At 34.2% G+C, this 23,554-nt stretch overlaps 1 protein-coding gene across 1 annotated transcript in view; it reads left to right on the forward strand.

The window, feature by feature from the left end:
• The first annotated feature begins 3,426 nt into the window (after positions 1-3,426).
• The window catches only part of LOC139517304 (uncharacterized), a 28,025-nt gene continuing 7,897 nt past the window's right edge, over positions 3,427-23,554 (forward strand). Inside the window, exon 1 of the mRNA XM_071308223.1 lies at positions 3,427-3,840. Within this exon, the coding sequence (XP_071164324.1) occupies positions 3,838-3,840 (3 nt within the window). The 5' untranslated portion in view covers positions 3,427-3,837. The remainder of the gene's footprint in view (positions 3,841-23,554) is intronic.

The following is a 23,554-nucleotide window of genomic DNA, read 5'->3' on the forward strand; positions in this document are numbered from 1 at the left end:
GGTACTGTTTAAACTATGTTTGGCAGTATCCATTTGACGTGGCTCAGTACTTGTAAATCCCATCGGTGTTATGGTAATTTGTGTCTTTCGTTTTTGCTAATGTGCTTTGTCTATGTGCCTTTTTGTTTGTCTTTGATGACATATTTGCTTGTTTTGTGGTGATTAAGATTATAACACAATGTTGACTGCTGTACCCCTACGTTTTGAAATTTTTACCTTTTATATGTTTCTTTGTTTTGTTCACATATCGTCATCAATATAACGGAATTTCATGCGACTGTCATACAAGTGAGAGTTTTAGCTGACTGTAAAACCAGGTTTGATCAACCATTTTCTACATAAGAAAATGCCTGTACTAAGTCAATTATATGACATTTGTTATCCGTTCGTTTGACGGATTTGAGCTTTTGATATTGCCAATTTCCTAACGACTTTCTATTTATGTAATGACGTTACGCGCGATGTTCGTACAGGTAAGCGTAATTGAACGTCGTGACGTTTTTATCTACAAAAAGTCGCATTTTAAGGTGGTATGGGTGTCTTCCTCCATCTTGGATTGTAAAAAACAGAGAATCAAAGGTCCAGATTTTCCATCAAGTTAGCAAAATTTGATGCAGGAATCCAAATGTTTAATGTACAATTTCATTTAAAAGTATCAATTTATAAGAATATAACTTCTAAATATTGATATTTTTGCAAATGTTTATTATTTATGGTTGGTTTTTTTTTGTTTTTTTTAAATTGGCATTTTAAGGGGAGGTAACTCTAAAAAAGTGCATTTTCAGAAGGATTCTGTATGGAATTTTCCTATTTTGTATTTTAGCCGGAAAAAACGTACGGTGACCCTATCTTTTCTTTTGATATTCTCAAAGCAGTGTCTGAAAGCTATCTTTTCCTGAAGTATTTAACAATTCTATCATTTTGTTTAGTTTCTAATCACAAAATGGTGTTTTTTTTCCTGTATAATCCATACAAAATGTGTCATTTTGTCCCGTCCTGTAGCTTGAGAAAATGCGCGGTGACCTATCATTTTTATTATATTTTTCAACATGTATCAATAGATACAACGTTTTGGCAAAGTATGAACAAATTCTATCATTTTTAATTTAGACTCCCATACCACCTTAAAGGTTTTTTTACCTTTTTTTTTGTGTTTTTTCTAAAAAAACACCCCAATCGCAAACTTCACTTGTTCTTAGTTTTTCAGGACAAGAATATGCGCGCGATAAATAAAACTCGGCATTTTCATCAGTATAAAGGGCGAGTACTGTTCCCTCTACAATCAAGTCGGACATTGTATATTCATTGTCGTTTTCGTCGTCTATAGTATTTTTGTCATCAGGTCTAATAGGCGCGACCAATGGCGTTGTTTGTACACATGTTATAATTTCCATTCACACATTCTTCTCACGCATAGCATAACATATACCTAACTGTTAGTTTTTCCGGTTCTGAATGTAAAGCTTGGTGTTAACTTCTTATACCCTGGATACCTCCTACAATAATGTGACTTCGTATCCATTAGGGTTTTTTTCACAGTAGTTAAAATAATCATGCGTATTTTATACAACGATGCTGCCTCGCAAAACTGCTAAATCGACGTGATTTAAAAAAAAACTCCAGCAGCGTTCTGAGGCCCCTTTGCAAGACTTGTTTCAAAATAGTTACTTATAAAAATTGATCGTAATTATTTTCATCACAAATATTTCGCAAAGGAGCGAAACAATTGCGAGATTTATGTTGCACGGAACACCAGTCCGTAAATTCGTGAAAAACATTTACATTGTAACTAATCGAATCAAGATATTCTTTAACCAAAGACTGACCTTTACTAGTAAAACAATGGTTATGTTTTTCATCAGAACAGATTACGAAGAAATGTTCGGTTACGATACAGGAATCATCGGGAAAACTTTCAACACCATCCAGCTCTAAAACAGAATGTATATAAATGATCGAAACCTGAATCGTAACTTCGGTTCTCTGAAAATATGTCGATTGCATCTCCTCCCTTTCCTTACATGCATAATTTTCTGAATAGTCATGAATCACAATACAATTATTTTGGGGTTAATTTTCCTTTAGAGATTTGTGTTGAGCATTTTGCCAGTATGCGCGAAATTGATGACCTGCAAAATGATCTTAAACATGTTTAAAGTGTGCAAACATTTCAGATGGCTTTGAGCATTTTCGTACTGATGTGCGTTTTCACTGTTAAATACTCATATTTTTTCCAACTTACAGTTGTAGCCGCTTGGTGGTCACTAAGTTCCTGATCGGAGAAATCAAGTTGGCGCACACCACATTCGGTGCATTTTCTATCAAGACAGGCTTTATTAAAACAGTCATGTGTTGTGTCTCTGCCACACAAAGTAGCAACCGCTATGTCGGTAAGATGCTCATATACGGGGAACTTATTGTTTTCTTCTACCGATAATTGCAGGTGAATATGTTTCTTTCTAAACTCCATACACTTTAGAAGTAAGACTTGGCCTCGACATGACTTGCATTTTTCCAACTACAGAGATTTTCCAATGAGGTACGAACATCGCGCGAAACCCCATACAGTATTGTATGTTGGATACGAATTTATACATTTACATTTAGTTAGCAATGTCTTTCGATGCAAAATTTCAAACTGATTTTGAATATATTTGATATGTAAAATTCTGAAACATGATGTAATACTTGGACTACTTGATTCAATGCCTAACATTCGATCATCGCCAGTCACCTAACCCGATTTTTAATTAGTGATGAATACTTTTTTTATCGTAAATCTTGCGTCGACCCAGTTTTTTTGTAAATGCAGAAAAAAAAATCATTTATTTAAAATTGACATTTTTGGTATTTTTGTGCATGGACAGATTTAAAAACTTCACTAAATGTTTATTTATTTGTTCACAAAACAAGCACTTAAAAGTTTTTCTCACACCCAAAAAAAATCCAACATGGGCCGAATAGTTAAAAAGCAGCTGCCTTGTTCCAGAATGTTTAGCGATAAAAATGTTTATATTAAACGATGCATGCACTTAAAAGCACATCAAAGGTGAACACACATCGTTTTATTTTTCATTTATTTTCAAAACATTTTTATTAAAGTACAATGTAAAGTAAATAGTTGAGCTTGTTCGGTTGTTAATAAATAAAATGAATATATAGCTTATCTGCAAATAATGGCAAATTATTAAGAACAATAACAATGCAATAAAGATATTGTTTAAACGTTTTTGAAACATCGGCGGTAAGGGTGTATCACAGAATTTCACGCTTACTTAACCTGATATATGTACAAGTAAGAGGCTAAGTAATTAGTGATCGTTCTCGTTATAACATCTGTGTTTTCTACATTATCACTAGGCAAAAAGCTTCTAATTTAATGATAATCATGCAATGTTGATGATCGTTCCGTTTTCTGGTTTCTACGATAACAACAGTCGATGGCTTCTATTCAATAAACGATTTATTATTGTGATTAAAACTTCAGTAAATAACAATTTTTCAAGTTAATCTGAATTTTAATAACTGTTCTATCTTAATCAAAACGTCATTAAACCTTCAACGTGTGTTTATCGGTTAAGCGTTGATTACGGTAATACATATGGACGTAATGATTTCTATCTGCACTAATCACTGTCTATGTCTTGACGATCTATATTGTTCTCCTCATAACTAATACACGGGCAGAGGAAACGTGTTATGTTCTCCAGGATTTTTGTCATTGTTTACGATAAATCTTCAATATAGATGATTCCTATGTAGGAAATCTATAACAAAAAAAAGTATATATTCATCAAAGAAAACTAGGAAATTTAATTGAAACATATATACATTCAGATGGTAAGTGGATTTTAATCACTTCTTTATTCTATTACACAAACATGAAATTACAAGTAAATGCTTGTTAATTTGTTGTAGTTAATGTTTATATGAATGAGAACATATTTGCTCAAGATGCGGAATAAATAAATGAACATCCATCATGGCACGATTTTCTACCTGATATCACGATTTGATTACATATCCACGTCGTTTATCTAAAAGAAAATGCACATTCTAGTGAATTTAAGTATAAGGTTATTATCAGTCAATAATGGGTTCAAAGATCTCTTTGTTTGTTCTTAGAAGTGGTATACATTGCTATAATTAAGTGCAGTTGTAAAAGGTGTAATACACGAGTATACATTTCACCAACAATAACTTCTCTGAGATAGTAATTTTAATATTTTATTTATAAAAACTGGCTATGGCCGGTCTATGTAAGTGTCGGAACTCTGTTTCTGAGATTTTATGTTCTGTTTACAACTGTTGACACAGAAATATGTCACGTCTGTATGTAATTTTGGTACCAAGATGTAAATATTGAGTTCATTACCTTAACATATAAACTATCATGCATAATATATAAAATTAATAGACCCTCACCACTACTGAAGGTACAGGGTTAAATAATCTCTGTGAAAATGAGATATGCCAATGCTAATACAACTGCATACCAAATGCTATTGACTAGCTAAAATATCCAAACATCAAAGAAATGTAAATTAAATGTTTGTCTTAAACGTTTTACACATGTTCAATTGGTTCAAATGGTACACTTTATTTGTTGTCAGAAACGCAAGCGTCATTAGGTGTAATATCCATAAAAGTTCTATTTAGACACAAGTATATATAATCTCGTAAAAGATTCTTCGTTTTATAGAAATGAATATTGTAGGGATTCATTAGCATCGTACTCTGAAATTTGTTATGCTTTTATCTATTTCAGTTGCATGATACGAGACATATGTTGGATATAAAAACTATTTGATTGTACAATCTTTTAAAGGACTTCTCCATCATGTTTTTCCTTCTCAATTTAGAATAAATATTGTCTGTTAAACATTATATAAGCCCATAATTATAATAACAATTCAAGGAGAGGGATATACTAGTAATCAACAAGTACTAAACATTTTAAAGATGACGTGTATCAGGGCCTTTCTATACTTAGTATAAAAAGGCCCTGCTTGTATTAAAAAGCTTTGAATGCCTCTAAGTCACTTCCATCCATTGCATTGCTTCGCATCACGGTGCACACTATTAGTTTCATGCGATATTCACGATATATACCTTGGAATAATATCGTAATTTTTTTTATTTGGATGGTAAATTCAATGACATTTAGTGGAAAACTTCGTTCGTATTTTTCAACAGGATTATATAGAGAGAATATTTTGGCTTAATAGCTGCAGATTTTGTCGATTGATAATGCAAATAAACAAATCTACGATAAGATCGGCAATGTAAGTCCTCCCGGGAAAACCAATCAATCTATTATAGCTTACTTTCCCATCAAACCGTAAATAAATATCATCTACCAAAACTAACCACTGCTACTATTTCTATGCATGTTTTTGTATTATATCGGAGAGTTGTTACAAAAAAGAAGAATTGTATATATATTTTTTTTTAAAAGATCATATTTTTTAATAAGAAAAAATCTGTTTGATTGTGCACGTTCTTAATTCTGTAATGATCATACATGAATGCATTTAACTGATTGTAATCAAGTCTCAAGAAAAAATCTTTATCTAAATCAATGCATCATTGCTTTTTGATAACCATTTGCTCCTTAATTCTTTTCATTTTAAGAGTACATCTATTGCTTGAGCAATAAGTGTCCTTAATAGTTATCCCACAAGGACGCAGTGTGTCAGTGTAAGATCACCCCGATGGCCGGAGGCCAGAGGGTGATCTAACACTGACACACCAAGTCCGACTGGGATAACTATTTTACATCCCAGCTGTTTTAGATTAGACGAAAAACTATTTACAATTCATAAAATATAGATTAGAACGCCACACAACCATAACAATATACTTTATATATTACTATATGATGTATACCCTTTTTGATCCCCAAACACGATGAGTAGATATCAAATAATGTGAGCTCGCCCCACTTGCCAATCGGCCCACACTATAACGCCACTTTATAAAAATATCGTCCCACTCTTGTTCACCGACTTGCCCCACTTTGAAAAAATGTAAAATCAAATTGAACAATCAGTCTGAAAACTCACTAATTAACGAAAAAGGTTAAAACCCCACTGAATAAAGGTCTGACAACTCGCCCCACTTATAAAAAGATCTTGCTTCCTTTAAGTATGTCAAATTACTCTTATTTCGTATCCAGTCGTCCTGGTGCAGTGGTATGTGTCGTGGCCTGATATGGTAAAGGTCTTGAGTTCGAATCCCAGCATTTACACTGGATTTTTTCTACGTGAATTTTGATAGATAGTCTTTTCCGTATAATTAATTATACATGTGTAAGTTTTATAGTGGATTTGTTACAGAACAAAGGAAAGCATGCATAACAAAGAAACTCAAACTGGGGTGATCTGGTAGTGGTGATCCGGCTCAGATCACCCCTGTAAGAACAAAGGAGCTGGGATGTAATTAAATTGAGACAAAACTTTTTATCACCTATTGACGTAAAGTAATTAATTAGTTGGTGTATTGAACAATTACCACCAACGCTTACCAACATTAGTATTCATTTTTGCATTAAAGAAAAGGGCAAAATAACAGTATTTTATGTAACTGTCACTACCAAACGATTGCCGAACAATAAAAATATGTACACGAAATTACTAAATTTGATACGGTCTTATTTAACCGAGAAATGAAAAGAGTCCTTTAATCTAACGTAATGTTATCCGTATGTTATTCAATTAAAAATTGTGCATAAAGCCGTTTGTCCGTGTACACCTCAGATTTACGCCTACCTATTAGCACCTTTACCCTGATCAAATAAAACGAGTTATTAAAATAAAATCTCGAAAATACGTGAGAATACAAATTTCAACATTTAAAACGTACGAAGTCATAAGCCTGACATTTTTTTCTCTCAATTATTCTAATTGCAGGAAATAAAATAAATAAAGTCGTGTACTAATGAATTTAATTGGACTAAACTATGTACTTATTCAAAGTAATAATGCCGTCTATGAATACTTATATCCCTATACTTTATATCTATTTGGAAATATCAAAGAGTTAATAAAGATCATTGGTCGAATCATTGAAGTTGTTCACAATTTATTAAATCTTGACTCTTATGCTATATGGGTCTTTTTGTTTTGACATATGAATTGTGTGGCGTGTATGGATTGTTTTGTTTTAAATGTATGTATATAACTTTCATTTTGCTTTCATTATATTTGTTTCTTTGAATTAAATTATGAATTTTAAAGTAATTGACGAGGCTCGGACTTTAAAATTGATAATCAAACTATCTCGATTGGATAAATCCGATAATCCACTGGTACCGATGTAAGAATCTATATTTATACATTGTATCATCAGTGATTGGAAAAGATTTGTTTTGTGTGATTGACTATCTTTGCCAAATACTTTGTGATTTGACGATGGTACCATACTCCTGGTAGTTGATGCTCCAGTTCTGGCATGATTTAAACAAAACAATCTGTTTGTACGTTTTCAGTTCATAGGTATAAGAAGATTTGGTATGAGTGCCAATGAGACAACTCTCCATTCTAGTCACATTAGTAAAAATTAAACCATTTATTTATACATCAAAGCACGGCCTTCAACACGAAGCATTGGCCCACACCGAAAACAAGGGCAATACAAATTACTAGTGTTAAACCATTCGAACATGAAAACCAACGGTATAATATATATAATACGATAAACACATATGAACCACATCAACAAACGATAACCACGGAATGTATTTCATAAATGTATTTGTATTGAAGGTTGCAACTCCCTCAAGCAAAGTTTATCGTAGACGGATTTTATGTTCCCAAAAGTTATTTAGGAGGGGCAGATTAATTTTGGTCGTTTTTGATTTTTTTCATCGGCTTTGTTCGTTTTCGACCTATGCCATTGAACCTTTCGCCTCCCTTGTATTTCAAGTTTTTTTTCGAAAGAATGAGCCAACATGGTTTGGTGCAATGTTTATTTATGTTTCTTCAACGATGTCATTACCTCTGCATTGTTTTGAGATTCATCTGATATTTTTCGTTGCCATAGTTTCAATATGATTACAATAATTTGTACTAATTACTAGTAATTAGTGTTTATGCTATAATACACAAGACAAGTACTATGTCAGTATTGTTTGGCTTGATATAACCTCCAGAAACCCTCATGATTATCTTAATCTTCAAAAAATAAATGTGATAGATTGATCTAACAGATGCCAAATTTTTTCATCAAGGTTGATCAGATGTTTTAAGTTCTCCATGAATTCATATAACAATCTGCTAAGCTTAAGCATTGAAGAAATCCTGAATCTGTTAATCACATCTACTATTAAACATTGTTTTCTGTCCATTTTTTTCAAAATCAATTCATCAAATTTTAAATCGAAACTCGGCTTTTTATTAATTAGTTTTTTAACAAGTTAAAAAGTTATTAGAAATAAAAGTCAACTTATATATGACAAACTTTCACATCCTACCATATGCAGGACAAAATTGGAAAAAATAGAAAATGAACTTTCTTAGTTTTACATAAAATAGGTTTTTCTAGAAAAAAAATATATGTTCATGTCAGTCTAGAATAAATGGTTCTTACGTGTCCTATACTGCTTAAATCATTATTATTAGCTTTGTTGCACAATAATGGCTTAAAACTGTGTAAACTTACGACCGTCATTATTTGTTCAGGGGGCGGCAAGAGCAAACACAACTGCAGAAAATCTACTTTTGGGAGAATTCGGAGAACGTTGCATGAATCCACATTTTAACAAATAGAATGTTGAGGTATATATATGATTACGTAATGGCGATGAAGTAATTTGCTTGTTATCGTAATATATAAATACAGATTTGTTAAAAAAAAAAAAAAAAAAAGAAGATATACAATAAACAAATGTACAAGTCTTAAGTACATATTGATACTCACAAATATTCTACATTTAGGATCATGAAGAATTACAGAACGTTTTAAGGAGACACAGAGAGAGATACGGTCTTCAGTGTGTTCGTTCAATTGAATATTTTTTTCACTATATGAAGACAATATTACCATACGTGCATTTTATCCTATTTGAAAATATAAATAGTAAACGTTATTCAGAATATTATGGAAAAGATCCTCAGCATAGAATTATATTGTCAGTTTTTAATTGTATCTCAATTAATGATCATTAATAATTGGGCATCAGGCAAAGTAACAGTGCAATCATCAATCCATTACTAAGTGATACAATATTTTAGACTATGTTATTATAATATAATAACTAAAATAAAGGATCATACTACAATCATGTCAGATAGATCTACTACATATCTAGACTTGCACATAGATATTGGCAGTCCGAGCCGGGGGATATACAGAAATTACTCATCTCCCCATAGACAACATGACTTATCTATATAGAAATATTCTAACAACACCTTCATATGGGAAGGAATTTTCTAGTTTATAAAAAAGAGTAAAACAAATATCTTGCACATCCGTACAACGCCATTAAATATAAGCAATACCAAATATACAACACATGCAGATCATACCGTGACTTAAGAGGGTTTGTTATCCTCTGTTCACCATGATCGCACTAAACTGTTTTCCGTATAACAAAGCTAAATTAACTACTTAAAGAGGCCAAAACACTCCTGTTATTGATACACATTCTGCTAGGTAAAGAATTTTTGTTGTAATGATTATGGATGTTGCTGTTCACAGGATTAATAGAGGGGAATTTTATAACAGGTTTGACTGTTTTTCTAAAGCAAAAGATGACAAGATATATCAGTGATAAGAATTTTGGATCATATAAATGACAACAATATATTTATACTTGTGAGATACTAAGACTCTTCTACCTCAGGAATATATTATCTTATAAACAGTATTTGGAAATACTTATAGGAATTTTTGGTCCTCAATGCTCTTCACCTTCGTACTTTATTTGGGCTTTTTAACTTCATTGTATACGAGCGACACTGATGAGACTGGTGTATAGACGAAAGCGCGTCTGGTTCAAACTCAAAATCAAATCCTAAAATCTATGATGATTTTCTGTCCATCAAAAGCAGAAAACGGTACTTGAGTAATTCAACTAAAAACTACTTTTTCATATATTTAAACATAACCCATTGCCATCTGACAATTTTCCAATGAGCAAGAATCAATATTCACCTTTTCATTTTGTGCAATTGAAAAGATGAATGAGGAACGGATAATTTGAAAAAAACGGGTTTCCAATGAAATAGTTGTATTAACTTATGAAATTTATCATAACCGAATGACGAAAATGAAAATATAAAAAGTGTATATATTGAATTTGTTCCTGACATGATACAATATGAACGATAAGAATCTGATGATTGCCTTATGTAAGAGTTGTCAATGTCAATTGATATGTTAGGTAAACAATATGCATATGGTATTTACGATAATAAATATCGAGTTTTCTGTGACATTTATGTCATATTGCTTTTAGTCTTGATGACTTTCACGCACAGAATTTAATCACAGATTATTTTATAACGAATATAATAGACCATAAACAGAAACCCAAAGTATGTTGCTCTAATAAGGAACATTTAAGTATATTTTTTTAACACATTGACCGAGATACTCCGGCGTAAACATGTCGCATCGTAACTTGAGAACGACTTACCTAAATTTCATGAAACTTAATATAAATATTTTTATGATGGTCAAATGATCTGTTTACTTTTTGGTGAAAATAAAATTTAAACTTTTTGAATTACGGCACTTTGTAACTAAAACAGGGGCGTGGTTTTTTTTCACATGTCGCACCGCATCTCAAAAACGATTCTTGATTATTGCTTAAAACTTTACACACTTCTTAATTATATTAATCTTAATATCTGTATACTTTTTGGTGATGATTCAAAAGTTCATTTTTGAGTTATTGAGTATTTTGTAAAAAAGGGGGAGGGGGTTTTTACATGTCGCGCCGTATCTCAAAAACGATTTATGATTATTGCTTAAAACTTTACACATTTCTTTGTTATATTAATCTAAAGATCTGTATACTTTTATGTGATGACTCAAAATTTTATTTTTGAGTTATTGAGTATTTTGTAAAAAAGGTGAGGGTTTTTATACGCCCGTCAAAATTTTGACGAGACGTATTATGGTATACAAATGTCCAGTGTCCGTCCGTCTCTCTGTCCGTCTCTGTCTGGCGTTAACATATCGCACCGTAACTTGAGAACGAATCATCCAAATTTCATGAAACTTAATAAAGTTGTTTCTTATGATGGTCAAATGATCTGTATACTTTTTGGTGAAAATAAGATTAAAACTTTTTGAGTTACGGCACTTTGTAACTAAAACAGGGGTGTGGTTTTTTTTCACATGTCGCACCGTATCTCAAAACGATTCTTGATTATTGCTTAAAACTTTACACACTTCTTTGTTATATTGATCTAAAGATCTGTATACTTTTTGGTGATGATTCAAAATTTTGTTTTTGAGTATTTTGTAAAAAAAAGGGGAGGTTTTTTGTTTACATGTCGCGCCGTATCTCAAAAACAATTTCTGAATATTGCTTAAAACTTTACACACTTCTTTGTTATATTAATCTCAAGTTCTGTAAACTTTTTGGTTTTGATTCAAAATTAAATTGAAGTGATTTTCAGTTTTTTTTTTAAAAAAGGGGGGTCACATGTACTGCACTGTCTCAAAAACAATATATGGTTATTGCTTAAAACTTTCTCAGAAACTATTTATGATTATAATTGCATAAAACTTCCACAGAAGACGTCGGGCGTATCATGCGCTCATGGCGCAGCTGTTTATTTAATCTTGAGACGCTGGTGGAGCACCTGAGCTCTTGATTTTGGTGAGGTTCGTGTATGTTTGTATTTAGTTTCCTGTATGTTTTCAGGATCTTTTCCTCGATTTGTCTTTTCCGTTCATCATCGCATTGTCTATCTTCAAGTCGGATAATATTAGTTACATAGTGTGCTAGTGACCTAATACGGTATATATGGTGTCAGTAAATTCCATATGGGTACCTTGTTATCATTCTCCCATTTTCTATCCATTGACGACATTACTCTGGTAAATAATTGTAACACTGATACAAAAACGTCCTTGAACTGCATTTCATAATTTTCAAAGATATAAAAGATAAATAATGGCCATTTTAAACAATTAATTTTCGTTTCTCGTTTTTATATAGATTAGACCGTTGGTTTCCCTGTTTGAATGGTTTTACACTAGTATTTTTTTGTGGCGGCCCTTTATGTTGAAGGCCGTACCTAGACCTTTCAGGGTTTATTTTTTATAAATTGTTATTTGGATGGAGAGTTGTCTCATTGGCACTCATGTCACATCTTCCTATATCTATTAATACATTTGTTATCTTGAAACCATTATAAGACCATGTATAGAGAATAACTTTGTTAGATAAACTTTATAGCTGTATTTCAAGTCAAAGTACATATCACTGTGTTGAACACTCGAATGAGTCGAATACATTTCTCAGTCACAGAAATATTCGAAAAAAATGAGCTTGGTTAATTATTTCTCGGTTGTATATTTCCAGTATACACATATACGTAACGAAAAATGTGTACTTAAAGTTAAATACTCTGATTTTAAACTAATAGAAGCTTTTGATCTGAGCCCATCTGAAAAGTGTAAATAACAAATAATTTCCAGATTCAGTCTGTCATATAAAGGAATGTGTGAGGCATTTCCCTGTTTGTTTTGTATCAAGAAAGAGAGTCTCGTCATACCAACTTTTTCTTTTTTTTTTTAAATTTCTGCTAAAAGCATGTAAGAATAATTAATATCTTCTCATATTTCAAATATAACGCGTTATTAATATGGGTAAATTCAGTGCTGTTAATCATTAACTATGATGTAAAAGATTTTATGTACACATAAAACGAATGAGACAGATTCCGGATGTTTCTAGTTATATTTTGCAGTTACGGACTCAGATCGTGATAATATAATAAAGCACTCTGATTTCAATTGATTGATGATATTAATGGTTGCTTCCCAGCAAATTCTTTCTTCAATTACATGTATCGAAGATTTGTTTCATCGTATCTAAATACTGATCACAACAAACTCAATCTAGTCTTGTTACTTATTTGGGTTCATTTCTTTTCCGAAATTGAATAACATTTGTATACCTAGATTGATTAGAAACACTGAATAAGGCAATGAAGAGAGTGGTAATGAGATGGCTAATTTTTAAAAGGCATTCTTCCTTTATTGCTGCAGTGTAATGTCATATTTTGTTTCCAATGACCGAGGTCAACAGGATTCCTATTTTAACTGATTGGTTTGGTTTGTGTTGCTCAGTCTTCAGTTTTCTATGTTGTGTTTTTTCTGTCTTTTTTGTTACAGCCATGGCCTTGTCAGTTTATTTTCGACAGGAATCGACTGTTTTACTCGAGCATCCTCTACAATAAAGGTGCAAAGCTACTAAAAAAAATCGTCACATCCGGTTTTTTTATAAAATAAGTAACAAAAAGTTATTCATTTGTTTACTTTTTGTTTCGTTAAATATTTTTAGTAACCTGAGATGACCTTGTAACTTATGCTTGCAAACAGTGAAAACGAGAGTAGAAACTTTCAGCGAGGATTATTATTCTTTATGCAATTAATAGAGGTTAAATTATTTGCTGTATAACTAGTACTAGAAAGAATTAATTAAAATTTGAAATTTACAGTTTCTTATAAATGAAACAAAGGTCAACTCATTTCCCCCTATTTTGGACCATAAAAGTAACCCTTTGATAGGTAAATATGTATGAAATGATACAATAATAAATAAATGATACGTAAAGCAACTTTGATTGAAGGGGAACCATTTTTTGTACCTCCACAGAACCTACTGAAAACTGAAGTTTAACATAAAACTTGCTGGAAAGTCTAAGGGTTCAAATAAAATTGATATGGAAAATTCATTCAGCTTGAACACTTTAGTGACATATTAAATAATTACATTTATTGATTAGTATAAATGAACAATACAAGAACTATTGTTTCCTTATCAGCGTTATGATGATGGCAAGATGAATATTTGGTTATTTCCTGATCCTCGCTGCTACAATTTATCATGCTGTGGTGTTCCAGTGACGTTTTACATGTCTTTTTTTTCGAAGTTTTGATTTTAAAATTGAAATTATAGATGGGTTTTTTTTTAGCAGTTATCAAAAAATGAAAACAAAATGGAATAAATTCCATACATCTAAAGCGCTTGTATTGATTTACCTTTAAATGATGAAAAAAAACGTATTTTAAATGAAAAAAACATAAAATCAGGAGAACAATGAATAGATATGACCTGACACAATTCAGCACTTTCTATGTGTTATTGCTGTTGTTTGTAAGATATTTGTTTTAGTTCAGTATTTTTGTGATTTTCTTTTTTTTTAACTTAATTTAGAGATTGGTGTTTTCATTAGTCTCTGATGATATCACAAGCTGAGTAGTCAGTATTTCGGTACTGGCACGATTTAAAACAATCTTTCTAAAATTGTTCGTTTATAAATTTTGAAATTATAAAGGAACCAAGGTTTCAACTTTCTCCTGCAAAGATTACCTTAGATGGACATGACTATTTTTAATCTCCTTTTGTGGTCAAATAGCTGCTCAACTGGTTCCTTTCTGGAGTTATTGTCTCACATATTGTCGAATAGCATGAAAACATACTTTACCCTAAGATATTGAATGGGTTTCTTAGTTTCCAAAGGTCAAGATTGCTATACATTTCAGTTTTTCCTTTGATCTGCCGCGACTTCACCGTGTTACATCTACAAACTGCTGTAATGTGTTTGGCTTATGAACTATATGTTCGTATCCGTTTTCACAGAATCTGAGATACTCCAATATCAATCTTTTAATTAACTCAAAATCCTAACTTCAATTTGGAGGCTTTCCTTCAAAACTACGAGACCAACTTTGAAACTTTGAAACTTAATAAAGAAATAACACTATTTACACAAATAACTTTATATCAAAAAGTTTTCTGAAAACTATAACCTCAATTTATCCTTTTATCCTTTTACTGCCTCCGAGGTCCCAACTGATTTGACAAACAATTATATTAAACTTAAGAACTAGTTTCAAAAATCCTAGGTTCCTGAAACACCTAGTTCTGAGACACCCAGTCTCTAAAACAACTAGTCCTGAAATGACTAGTCTCTGAAGCACCTAGTTCCTGAGACAACTAGTTTTGAAGCACCTAGTCTCCGGAGTACCTAAGTCACCAGATTATTACAAGCTATCTGTTTGAGGGACTGCGACCATTCCCGAGGGAAATTACAGTTTCGAAACAACCCGGTAGCTTGCAATAATTGTAATACTTAGTCTCCGAAGCACAAAAGTCACCAGACTATTACAAACCACCTGTTCGAGGGACTGCGACCATTCCCGAGGGAAATTACAGTATCGGAACAACCCGGTAGCTTGCAACAATCGTAAAGACTTTAAAAACCGCTTGCTTCAAAACCACAACGCTTTCAACTTAACTAGGTTTACAAACTTCTGAATTCTAACTTCTTTATTTTCTGGTATTCCTTTTAGAAGCGATTATTATTCGTTGACACCCAAATAATAAATGACAAACTTACACAATGAATCGGTGTGTTTATATACCAAGAGCGCGGACCTCGAAGAGAGCACCCTAGCAACAATTAACGCGTCTCATAACAACCAAGGATAAAAGAACGATTTTATATGTATTTTTCGTTAACGCATTGTTCAAACGGGTAATTAATTATAGATTATAATTCAACGATAAATTACAAATATTGTCTTATGCCTAAACTGCATTTTTGTCACATTACCCACGCCTCCGATTTCATGCGTCCTCGCATGACTAACATACTTTTTTTTGTCTATTATAACGTCTGTAATTTTGAGCGTTATTGCCAAATAATAAGTTTAAAAGGTCTCTAAAAAAATTTGCCTCTGCAGCGGCCCCAAGGAGCCTACTCTTAACGAGATCTGCAGAAGGGGTCTTTTACATGCACAGGGCGTGACATGTCCCTGTACATGGGGCCTCGGATTTAACGTCCCCATCCGACGAACTCACATTGATATATTTTTTTCTGTGTTGAGTGTATTTCAATACACCTCAACACTTACAATAAAAATTATATTAATATTTTATATATAAAAAAAAACAGAACAATTGCTATCCACAATAACCGATTAAATTCCAACCAGAGATTGAAATTCTTTCCGAATTTTCTTTTCAACCTCATTTCTATTTAACATACTTCTAACAGACTTTATATATTTTCTGTACTTCAATAACTCTTTCTGCTTTGGAGACACAGTTTTCTCTTCTCGTGTTGTCTTTCCTTTACTAAGTCCTTCCAGACACACTTTATCGGAAGTCTTAACATTTGTGTCAGGCTCTTTGATAACATTATCTTCGTTTTCGGAGCTGTCATTTTCTGAGACTTTTTCTCGGTTCACATCTCCGTCTTTAGAGTAAACGTCATGTTCCCTTGGTAGCTCAATAATTTTAACGTCATTATTCCTGTGTAACCTCTTATATGACGTCTGCGACAAGCCGACTTCTTAAAGACTTTGCCTCACTGGTAGCAATGTGATAAGTTCTTCTCCTGATTCGTAACCAATATTCCTTTATGTTTATCTACAATACTAACTTTTTCTTTGAATAGTAGAACAGGCTCTGTGATGGTTTTAGACACCAGTACTTCACACCGAGGAGGCAGTTGTACAGCCGATGCTACATATGCCCCGTAGCAGCCTATCTGACCTTCAAAATGTAAACGGGTCTCTTTTCCATTTACCCAAATATTACCTTTAGTAATATTATTTACACAACTTTGGCTCCTTTGGAAGTCTATTCCCAGTATACCATCTACGTTCAGATCTGCTATCACATCTATGTTGGAACAGACATCACCATTTATTTCAATATCAATGATGGTTTTCCCAAATACAATTAATGGAGAACCGTTGGTAGTCAATATCTCTCTGTCCATTGGTGACAGAACATGGGAACCCATACGGTCAAATAATTTCTTTGAAATTAGAGATACTGTCGCTCCTGTGTCTATAAGCATCTTGGCTTTACAACCATTAACTTTAGCTTCTATAAACATATCGGCCTCATTTGCTAATTTGTTAACTCCTATCACACCGTTCTGTTTTTCCCGTGAAAATTCGGGTAGGTTTTGGGAGTTTGAATGTCCTCTTTTCACACTACTATCGGGACAATCTTTCTTGAAGTGTCCAAATTTTCCACAATTGAAACATCCTCGATTCTTGTGATTCTGGTATTGCGCCAGAGTCTGCTTTAAAGCTCTAACTTCTTGCTGCAGATCAGTCAAAGCTGTCTGCATGTTTTTAAGTAGCTCTACTGTTTTGTCGCTAGCGTCACTGTTGGTCCCGTCTCTAGTTATAGCCCTTGAATAGCCCTTCTCATTATCTTGCCTAATTTCGGCCTTACTAAAAGCTTCAAGTTCAACAGCGTGTCGAATCGCGTCGTTCAAGTCAGCAGGTCTAGCTTGTTTTATTCTTAGCCTCATGTCTACACTCATGAGTCCGTCTATAAACTGCTCTTTAGCAAGTGTTTCCCTAACGTCATTTGGGGCTGTTGGATATGAAAGGTTCGCCAAGCGTCTTATGTCCTGACCTAATTCCGGAAGGCTTTCTGAAGCCTTTTGACGACGCTCCCGTAATTGTGTTCGATACAATTCCGTTTGATTGGCAGGCGAAAATCTCTCTTCAAGAGACCTGACAAGCTCTTTAAAATCTTTTATCTGACGGTAGATTTCCTAGTACCCCCTGGGCCTGTCCTCTCAATGAGACTGCCAAATATAAACCCTTTTCTGACTCTGTCCAGCCATTTATACGCGAACAGGCACCAAAATGAGACTTTTAATCTATCAATGATCCTTGGCCGTCAAACGTAGCGGGCTTTATGATAGTTTTGCTTTTGTTGTCTCCCCTATATGCACCTAATTTAAAGTGTGGTTTTGGCAAATTTTTCTTTAACCTTTCAGAGACAAAATGTGTCTCGAAAACAGAGTCTGAATCATTTTTCATCTCTGGAGCTAACTTTACCGAACCTGGGATATGTTTATCAGGTATTGCAGGCCATGGCATAACTTTTGACTTGGTCCCTTTCTCAACATTTGAACTTTGGATTATATTGCTGCTTGTACAAAAGTCGGGGTCTAGAATTCTGGAAGTACCAAATCCAGAGTCAGATTGTCTTGGCCATGTTTCATGATTGATAGGAATTGACTGAGAAAAGTCTGGGGTATTTTCAAAACTCTTAGATCTTAAGCACTCTATTTCCTTGTTTAATTTATCTAACTCTCTTGTCAAATTTCTTGTTTCGACACTGTAAGGGTCGTACATCGTTTTATCTTCTCTGTATGTTCGGGACATATTTTGAAGAATAAATTAAACAAGTTTTCAAATATATTTTATTAAACAATTTGACAATCAATGAATTTACAAAACAGTGTGTTGCTACTTGCAATTAAGGACAAATAGGAAATAATGACAATAAAACAATGTGATTATTTACATATACTACTGAAGTTTCTCAGATCCCACCGCTGCTAACTAATTTTGTAACGTGTTTGGCTTATGAACTGTATGTTCGTATCCGTTTTCAAAGAATCTGAGATACTCCAATATCAATCTTTTAATTAACTCAAAAAAAACTTCAACTTGGAGGCTTTCCTTCAAAACTACGAGACCAACTTTGAAACTTTGAAACTTAATAAAGAAATAACACTATTTACACAAATAACTGCATATCAAAAAGTATTCTGAAAACTATAACCTCAATTTATCCTTGATCCTTTTACTGCCTCCGAGGTCCCAACTGATTTGACAAACAATTATATTAAACTTAAGAACAAGCTTCAAAAATCCTAGGTTCCTGAAACACCTAGTTCTGAGACACCTAGTCTCTAAAACACCTAGTCCTGAAATGACTAGTCTCTGAAGCACCTAGTTCCTGAGACAACTAGTTTTGAAGCACCTAGTCTCCGGAGCACCTAAGTCACCAGATTAATACAAGCTATCTGTTCGAGGGACTGTGACCATTCCCGAGGGAAATTACAGTTTCGAAACAACCCGGTAGCTTGCAATAATTGTAATACTTAGTCTCCGAAGCACAAAAGTCACCAGACTATTACAAACCACCTGTTCGAGGGACTGCGACCATTCCCGAGGGAAATTACAGTATCGGGACAACCCGGTAGCTTGCAATCTGTATCTGTATCTGTATCTGTATGTGTACGTTGAAGATACCAATTCTGGCTTTTACTCAACGGGAGAGAGAGACACCTATTGGCGGTGTTGGAGAGCAGCCTTGAAGCTCTCAACTGTATCTGCGCATACAATACGATCCTCTAGTTGGTTCCAATGTAGTACACTCTTGACGAAGAATGAGTTCTTATAGGGATCGGTGTTGCTTGGAATAGTATCTAGTGCCTTAGAATTGTTCTTCACTGAATTTGTCACTATATTGGCACATACAAAATTGTCAAATGTTTTAGGTTTGATTTTCCTCTTGGGTTTACTTTTAACAAGAAAATCGTCGGGATTAATAGCTGGGACCAACCCCTCAACCACTTTGTACAGAAATACTAGCCGTTGACTTGTTCTTCTTGTTTGTAGGTTGTCTAGTTCTAACTCGGCTAGCATTTTGGTGACCGACCCCTCTTCTCTAGACCTATAGTCGCCTGTGATGAATCTAGCTGCTCTGCGTTGTATTCTTTCCAATTGATTTATATCATGTTGTGTATATGGGTCCCATATTATGGCACCATATTCCATAGTTGATCGTACTAATGATATATATGCGGTCTTTTTGCAATCTTTTGGGCAGAAGCGTAGATTTCTTCTTAGAAAGCCGAGTGTCGAATTGGCTTTCTTGGCAACGTTTGAGATGTGCGTGGTCCATTTTAGGTCTTCTGATATTTGTAAGCCTAGATATGGGTTGTGTTGGACTTGTTGTAGTACATGTCCGTCTAGGCTGTACATCTTCTGGCTTTTATTCTTAATGCTAAGTATATAGCACTTCTTTGCATTGAAGCGCATGCCCCAGTTTGTGGCCCATACTTCTAGGTTTTGGAGGTCTCGTTGTAGGAGTGTGTGGTCATGTTGACTATTTATGTTCCTGTACAGGAGGCAGTCATCTGCGAAAAGTCTGACAGATGATTGTACTGAATCTGGAAGGTCGTTTATGTGGCAGAGGAAGAGAAGGGGTCCTAGTACTGTACCTTGTGGTACACCGGAGTCAACTGAAGCTTCTTCTGATTCCTCCCCATCTACGACAGCTTTCATTTTCCTTTGGGTTAGGAACATCTCCAACCATTTGTTTAGTGGTCCTCTTATACCGTATTCGTTCATTTTGTGCAGTAGTTTGTTGTGCGGCACAGTGTCAAACGCTTTGGAGAAGTCCAGTATAGCTACATCAATTTGTTTTCCTGCGTCGAAGGCTTTCATGAAGTCGTGTAGTGTGACTAGCAGTTGGGTTTCACAGGAATAGCCTGACCTGAAGCCATGGTTTAGTGATGTAAGTACTCTGTGCTTCTCTAGATGTTTGAGTATATGTCTACAGATTATATGTTCCAGTAGCTTGCATGGTACAGATGTTAAGGATACTGGTCTGTAGTTTTCTGGTGCATGTTTGTCTCCCTTTTTGAAGACACTTGATATGTTTGCATTTAACCAGTCTCTTGGTAATGTACCAGTGTTGATGGATTTTTGGAATATCATTGTAAGTCCAGGTGCTAGTTGTTTTGAGCATTCTTTCAATATACGGTTTGGTATGCCGTCTGGTCCTGATGCCTTGGATGTATTCAGTTTTTTCAGCAGCTTTTCGACTCCATCTGTATTTATGTATAAAGGAGGTATTGTGCTTTTTATGTGCTTTGATGTTGTTGGCAGAGTTTTGTCTTTATTTCTTGTAAATACTGAGCTGAATTGTTTGATCAGTAATTCTGCTTTCCCTTTGCTGTCATTGATTAGGTGGCCGTTGCTTTTAAGGGGTGCTATTCCTATGTTGTCCTGTTTCCTTGATTTTACATATTTCCAAAAAGGTTTTGAGTTGTTGTTTTCTAGCCCTTCTAGGATTGTGGTATTAATGTAGTTATACTCAGCTTTCCTGATTTGCCGCTTACATTCTTTTTGGAAGTGCCTGTAGTTGGTCCAGTTGTTGGTTTTCTTTGCCTGTTGGTATAGCCTTGTTTTCTTTTTAAACATTTTCCTGATTTTATGATTGATCCAGGGTAGACTGGTTTTAGATCGGATGAGTTTTGATGGTATATGGTTGTCAAGGTTAGAATAAAGGTCTGTCTTGAACTTGTCCCATAATTCCTGTACTGTGGCACCTGAATGATACATTTCAATGATGTTGGTTGAAAGGATAGTCAGGTCTTTGTGTAGATCTTCCCATTTTGCTTTGGAGTATATGTAGCATTTGCGTGGCTTCTTACTCTGATAATGTGGTTTTGTGTCGCAGTCTGTTACAATCATATCGTGGTCAGATATTCCTGGAGCATTAGAGGATGTTTTGATGAGTGACGGGTTTGAAGTCAGCACTATGTCCAGTAAGTTATTGCCTCTTGTTGGTGTTTCATGTATCTGTGTTAGTGAGTGTGATATGATAACTTCCATTAGAGCTATTTGGATTTCCTTGTCTTGTGCATTTTGGTTTACTGACATGGTGTTCCAGTTTATGTCTGGGCAGTTGAAATCTCCAGTTAGCATGATGGTTTGATTTTTGTTTGAAATATGGTCTAATGATTTATCTAATTCCTTTATGTGTTCCATGTTTCTGTGTGGCATATAGAATGAGCCTATTGTGAGATCTTTTTTGTCTTTCATTTGTATCTTTACCCATTCTATCTCACATTTAGTTACAAACTCTGGTTTTTCAATTGCAATAATGTCGTTTTGTACAAGGATGAAAACACCTCCTCCCAGTGTACCTCGATCATTTCTGTAGGCTGTGTAGTTTTCTGGAAAAACTTCGCTAGATTTAATTGCATCTTTAGTTGGGTTTTTTCCAGGATGTTCACCTTTCAGCCAAGACTCTGTGCCGCAGATGATGTCAGGTTTGATGTAGTTGACTGCAGCTGAAAATTCAGATGTCTTGTCCTTGATGCTTCTACAGTTCAGTGTAAGGATTCTTAAGTTTTGTTTCTTTGGTATGTTGAATACGTTGCTGCTGTTTGTTCTGTTTTTGCTCTTATTTCCCTTTGATGTGTTGTTATTGATTGAATTATTTCCTTTTGGACTGCTGGTTTTAAGTGGACTGAATGCATTTGACGTAATTGATTCGAATGTGCTGTTGTGGGTTAAAGGATCATAATAGTTTGAAGTGTTCAATTCGTAACTGTGGAAAGTGAAAGTAGAAACGTTGATGCTTTCACATTTACAGCATAGCCATTGTACATTAGATCTTTGCAGTAGGTCGTAGTCTGCAGAACATAGTTCCATACATGTTTTGTGATGCCAGATGTTACAGTCATCACAGCATACTCCTTCGCAGTTCCATGTGACTGGGTGTTCACAAAGTCCACATGGGTAGATGCTTTGTTGTTTTGTTCTTGGTCCCGGGTTTTGCTCTACGTCCCCTGCAAGGAGGAGAATTAGTATTGCCATTGAATAGTTCTTATTTGGCTTAACTGGTAATGTCATCGGTTTACGGCCTGCTGATGACCATTTGTTGTTTAGTAGATTTGTAAGTAAGTGACGATGGTCCCATGATTTTTCATTGAAGATGGATTGCCCAATGTTATATATCAGGGTCACTGCTATTATCAAAGTAAATATTTTCATCTTGTAGATTTTTCTATGAGTATCAAGCTTTTGTAAATGTTGGGTTACTGTTGAGGTCTTCAGTTTAGCTCGGAAGAGCCCGTGCTGACTGAAACAACAACAGCAATTACCAACAGTTAATTTGTGCTTGCTCAGCGATCTTCTTTAGCCAGGTTTTCGCTAAAAGGTTGTCTGGATGGATTCCGTCAGCGTATAGGTTATAGTTGTATTGTGTCCTGGTTGTTGATGTTCTGTGGTCTCCTTTTTTAAATTTAGATTTTGTCTGTAAATCGTTTGAAAATTTTGGAGAGTGACTATTTATGTTGGTATTTAGTTCTTTGATTTTGAAGTTTAATCTGATGACTTGATCTGTAAGTATATTGTCCTGTTCTTTAAATTCTTCAGGTGTTTTGTGTTTACGATGGCAGTTCCAGCGGTAGATTGAGTATACTGGTGTTTCAAGTATTGTTATTTTGCAGCTATCGTATTGTTGGACTAATTCAATAATTTTATTGTAGTGATCTATTAGATGATCTATAGTTTCATCAGTGTAGGTGTTGATTGAAATATATTTCTTGTTATAAGATGTTAGGTCGCAAGTGCCTAGCCAGACATATATCCATATAGCTCCTAATTCTCTAGTTTTAATATTTAGGGTTGTTTGTAGCCATTTAAGTCTGTCAGCTATTTTGGCGCCACTCTTACACCACCAGATAATTTCTTTTTCTACTGAGTGTGATCTATTTACGTGGTTTTTGAGCCAATT

Source organism: Mytilus edulis, chromosome 3 (genome assembly GCF_963676685.1).
Source record: "Mytilus edulis chromosome 3, xbMytEdul2.2, whole genome shotgun sequence".
Classification (NCBI taxonomy): Eukaryota; Metazoa; Mollusca; class Bivalvia; order Mytilida; family Mytilidae; genus Mytilus; species Mytilus edulis.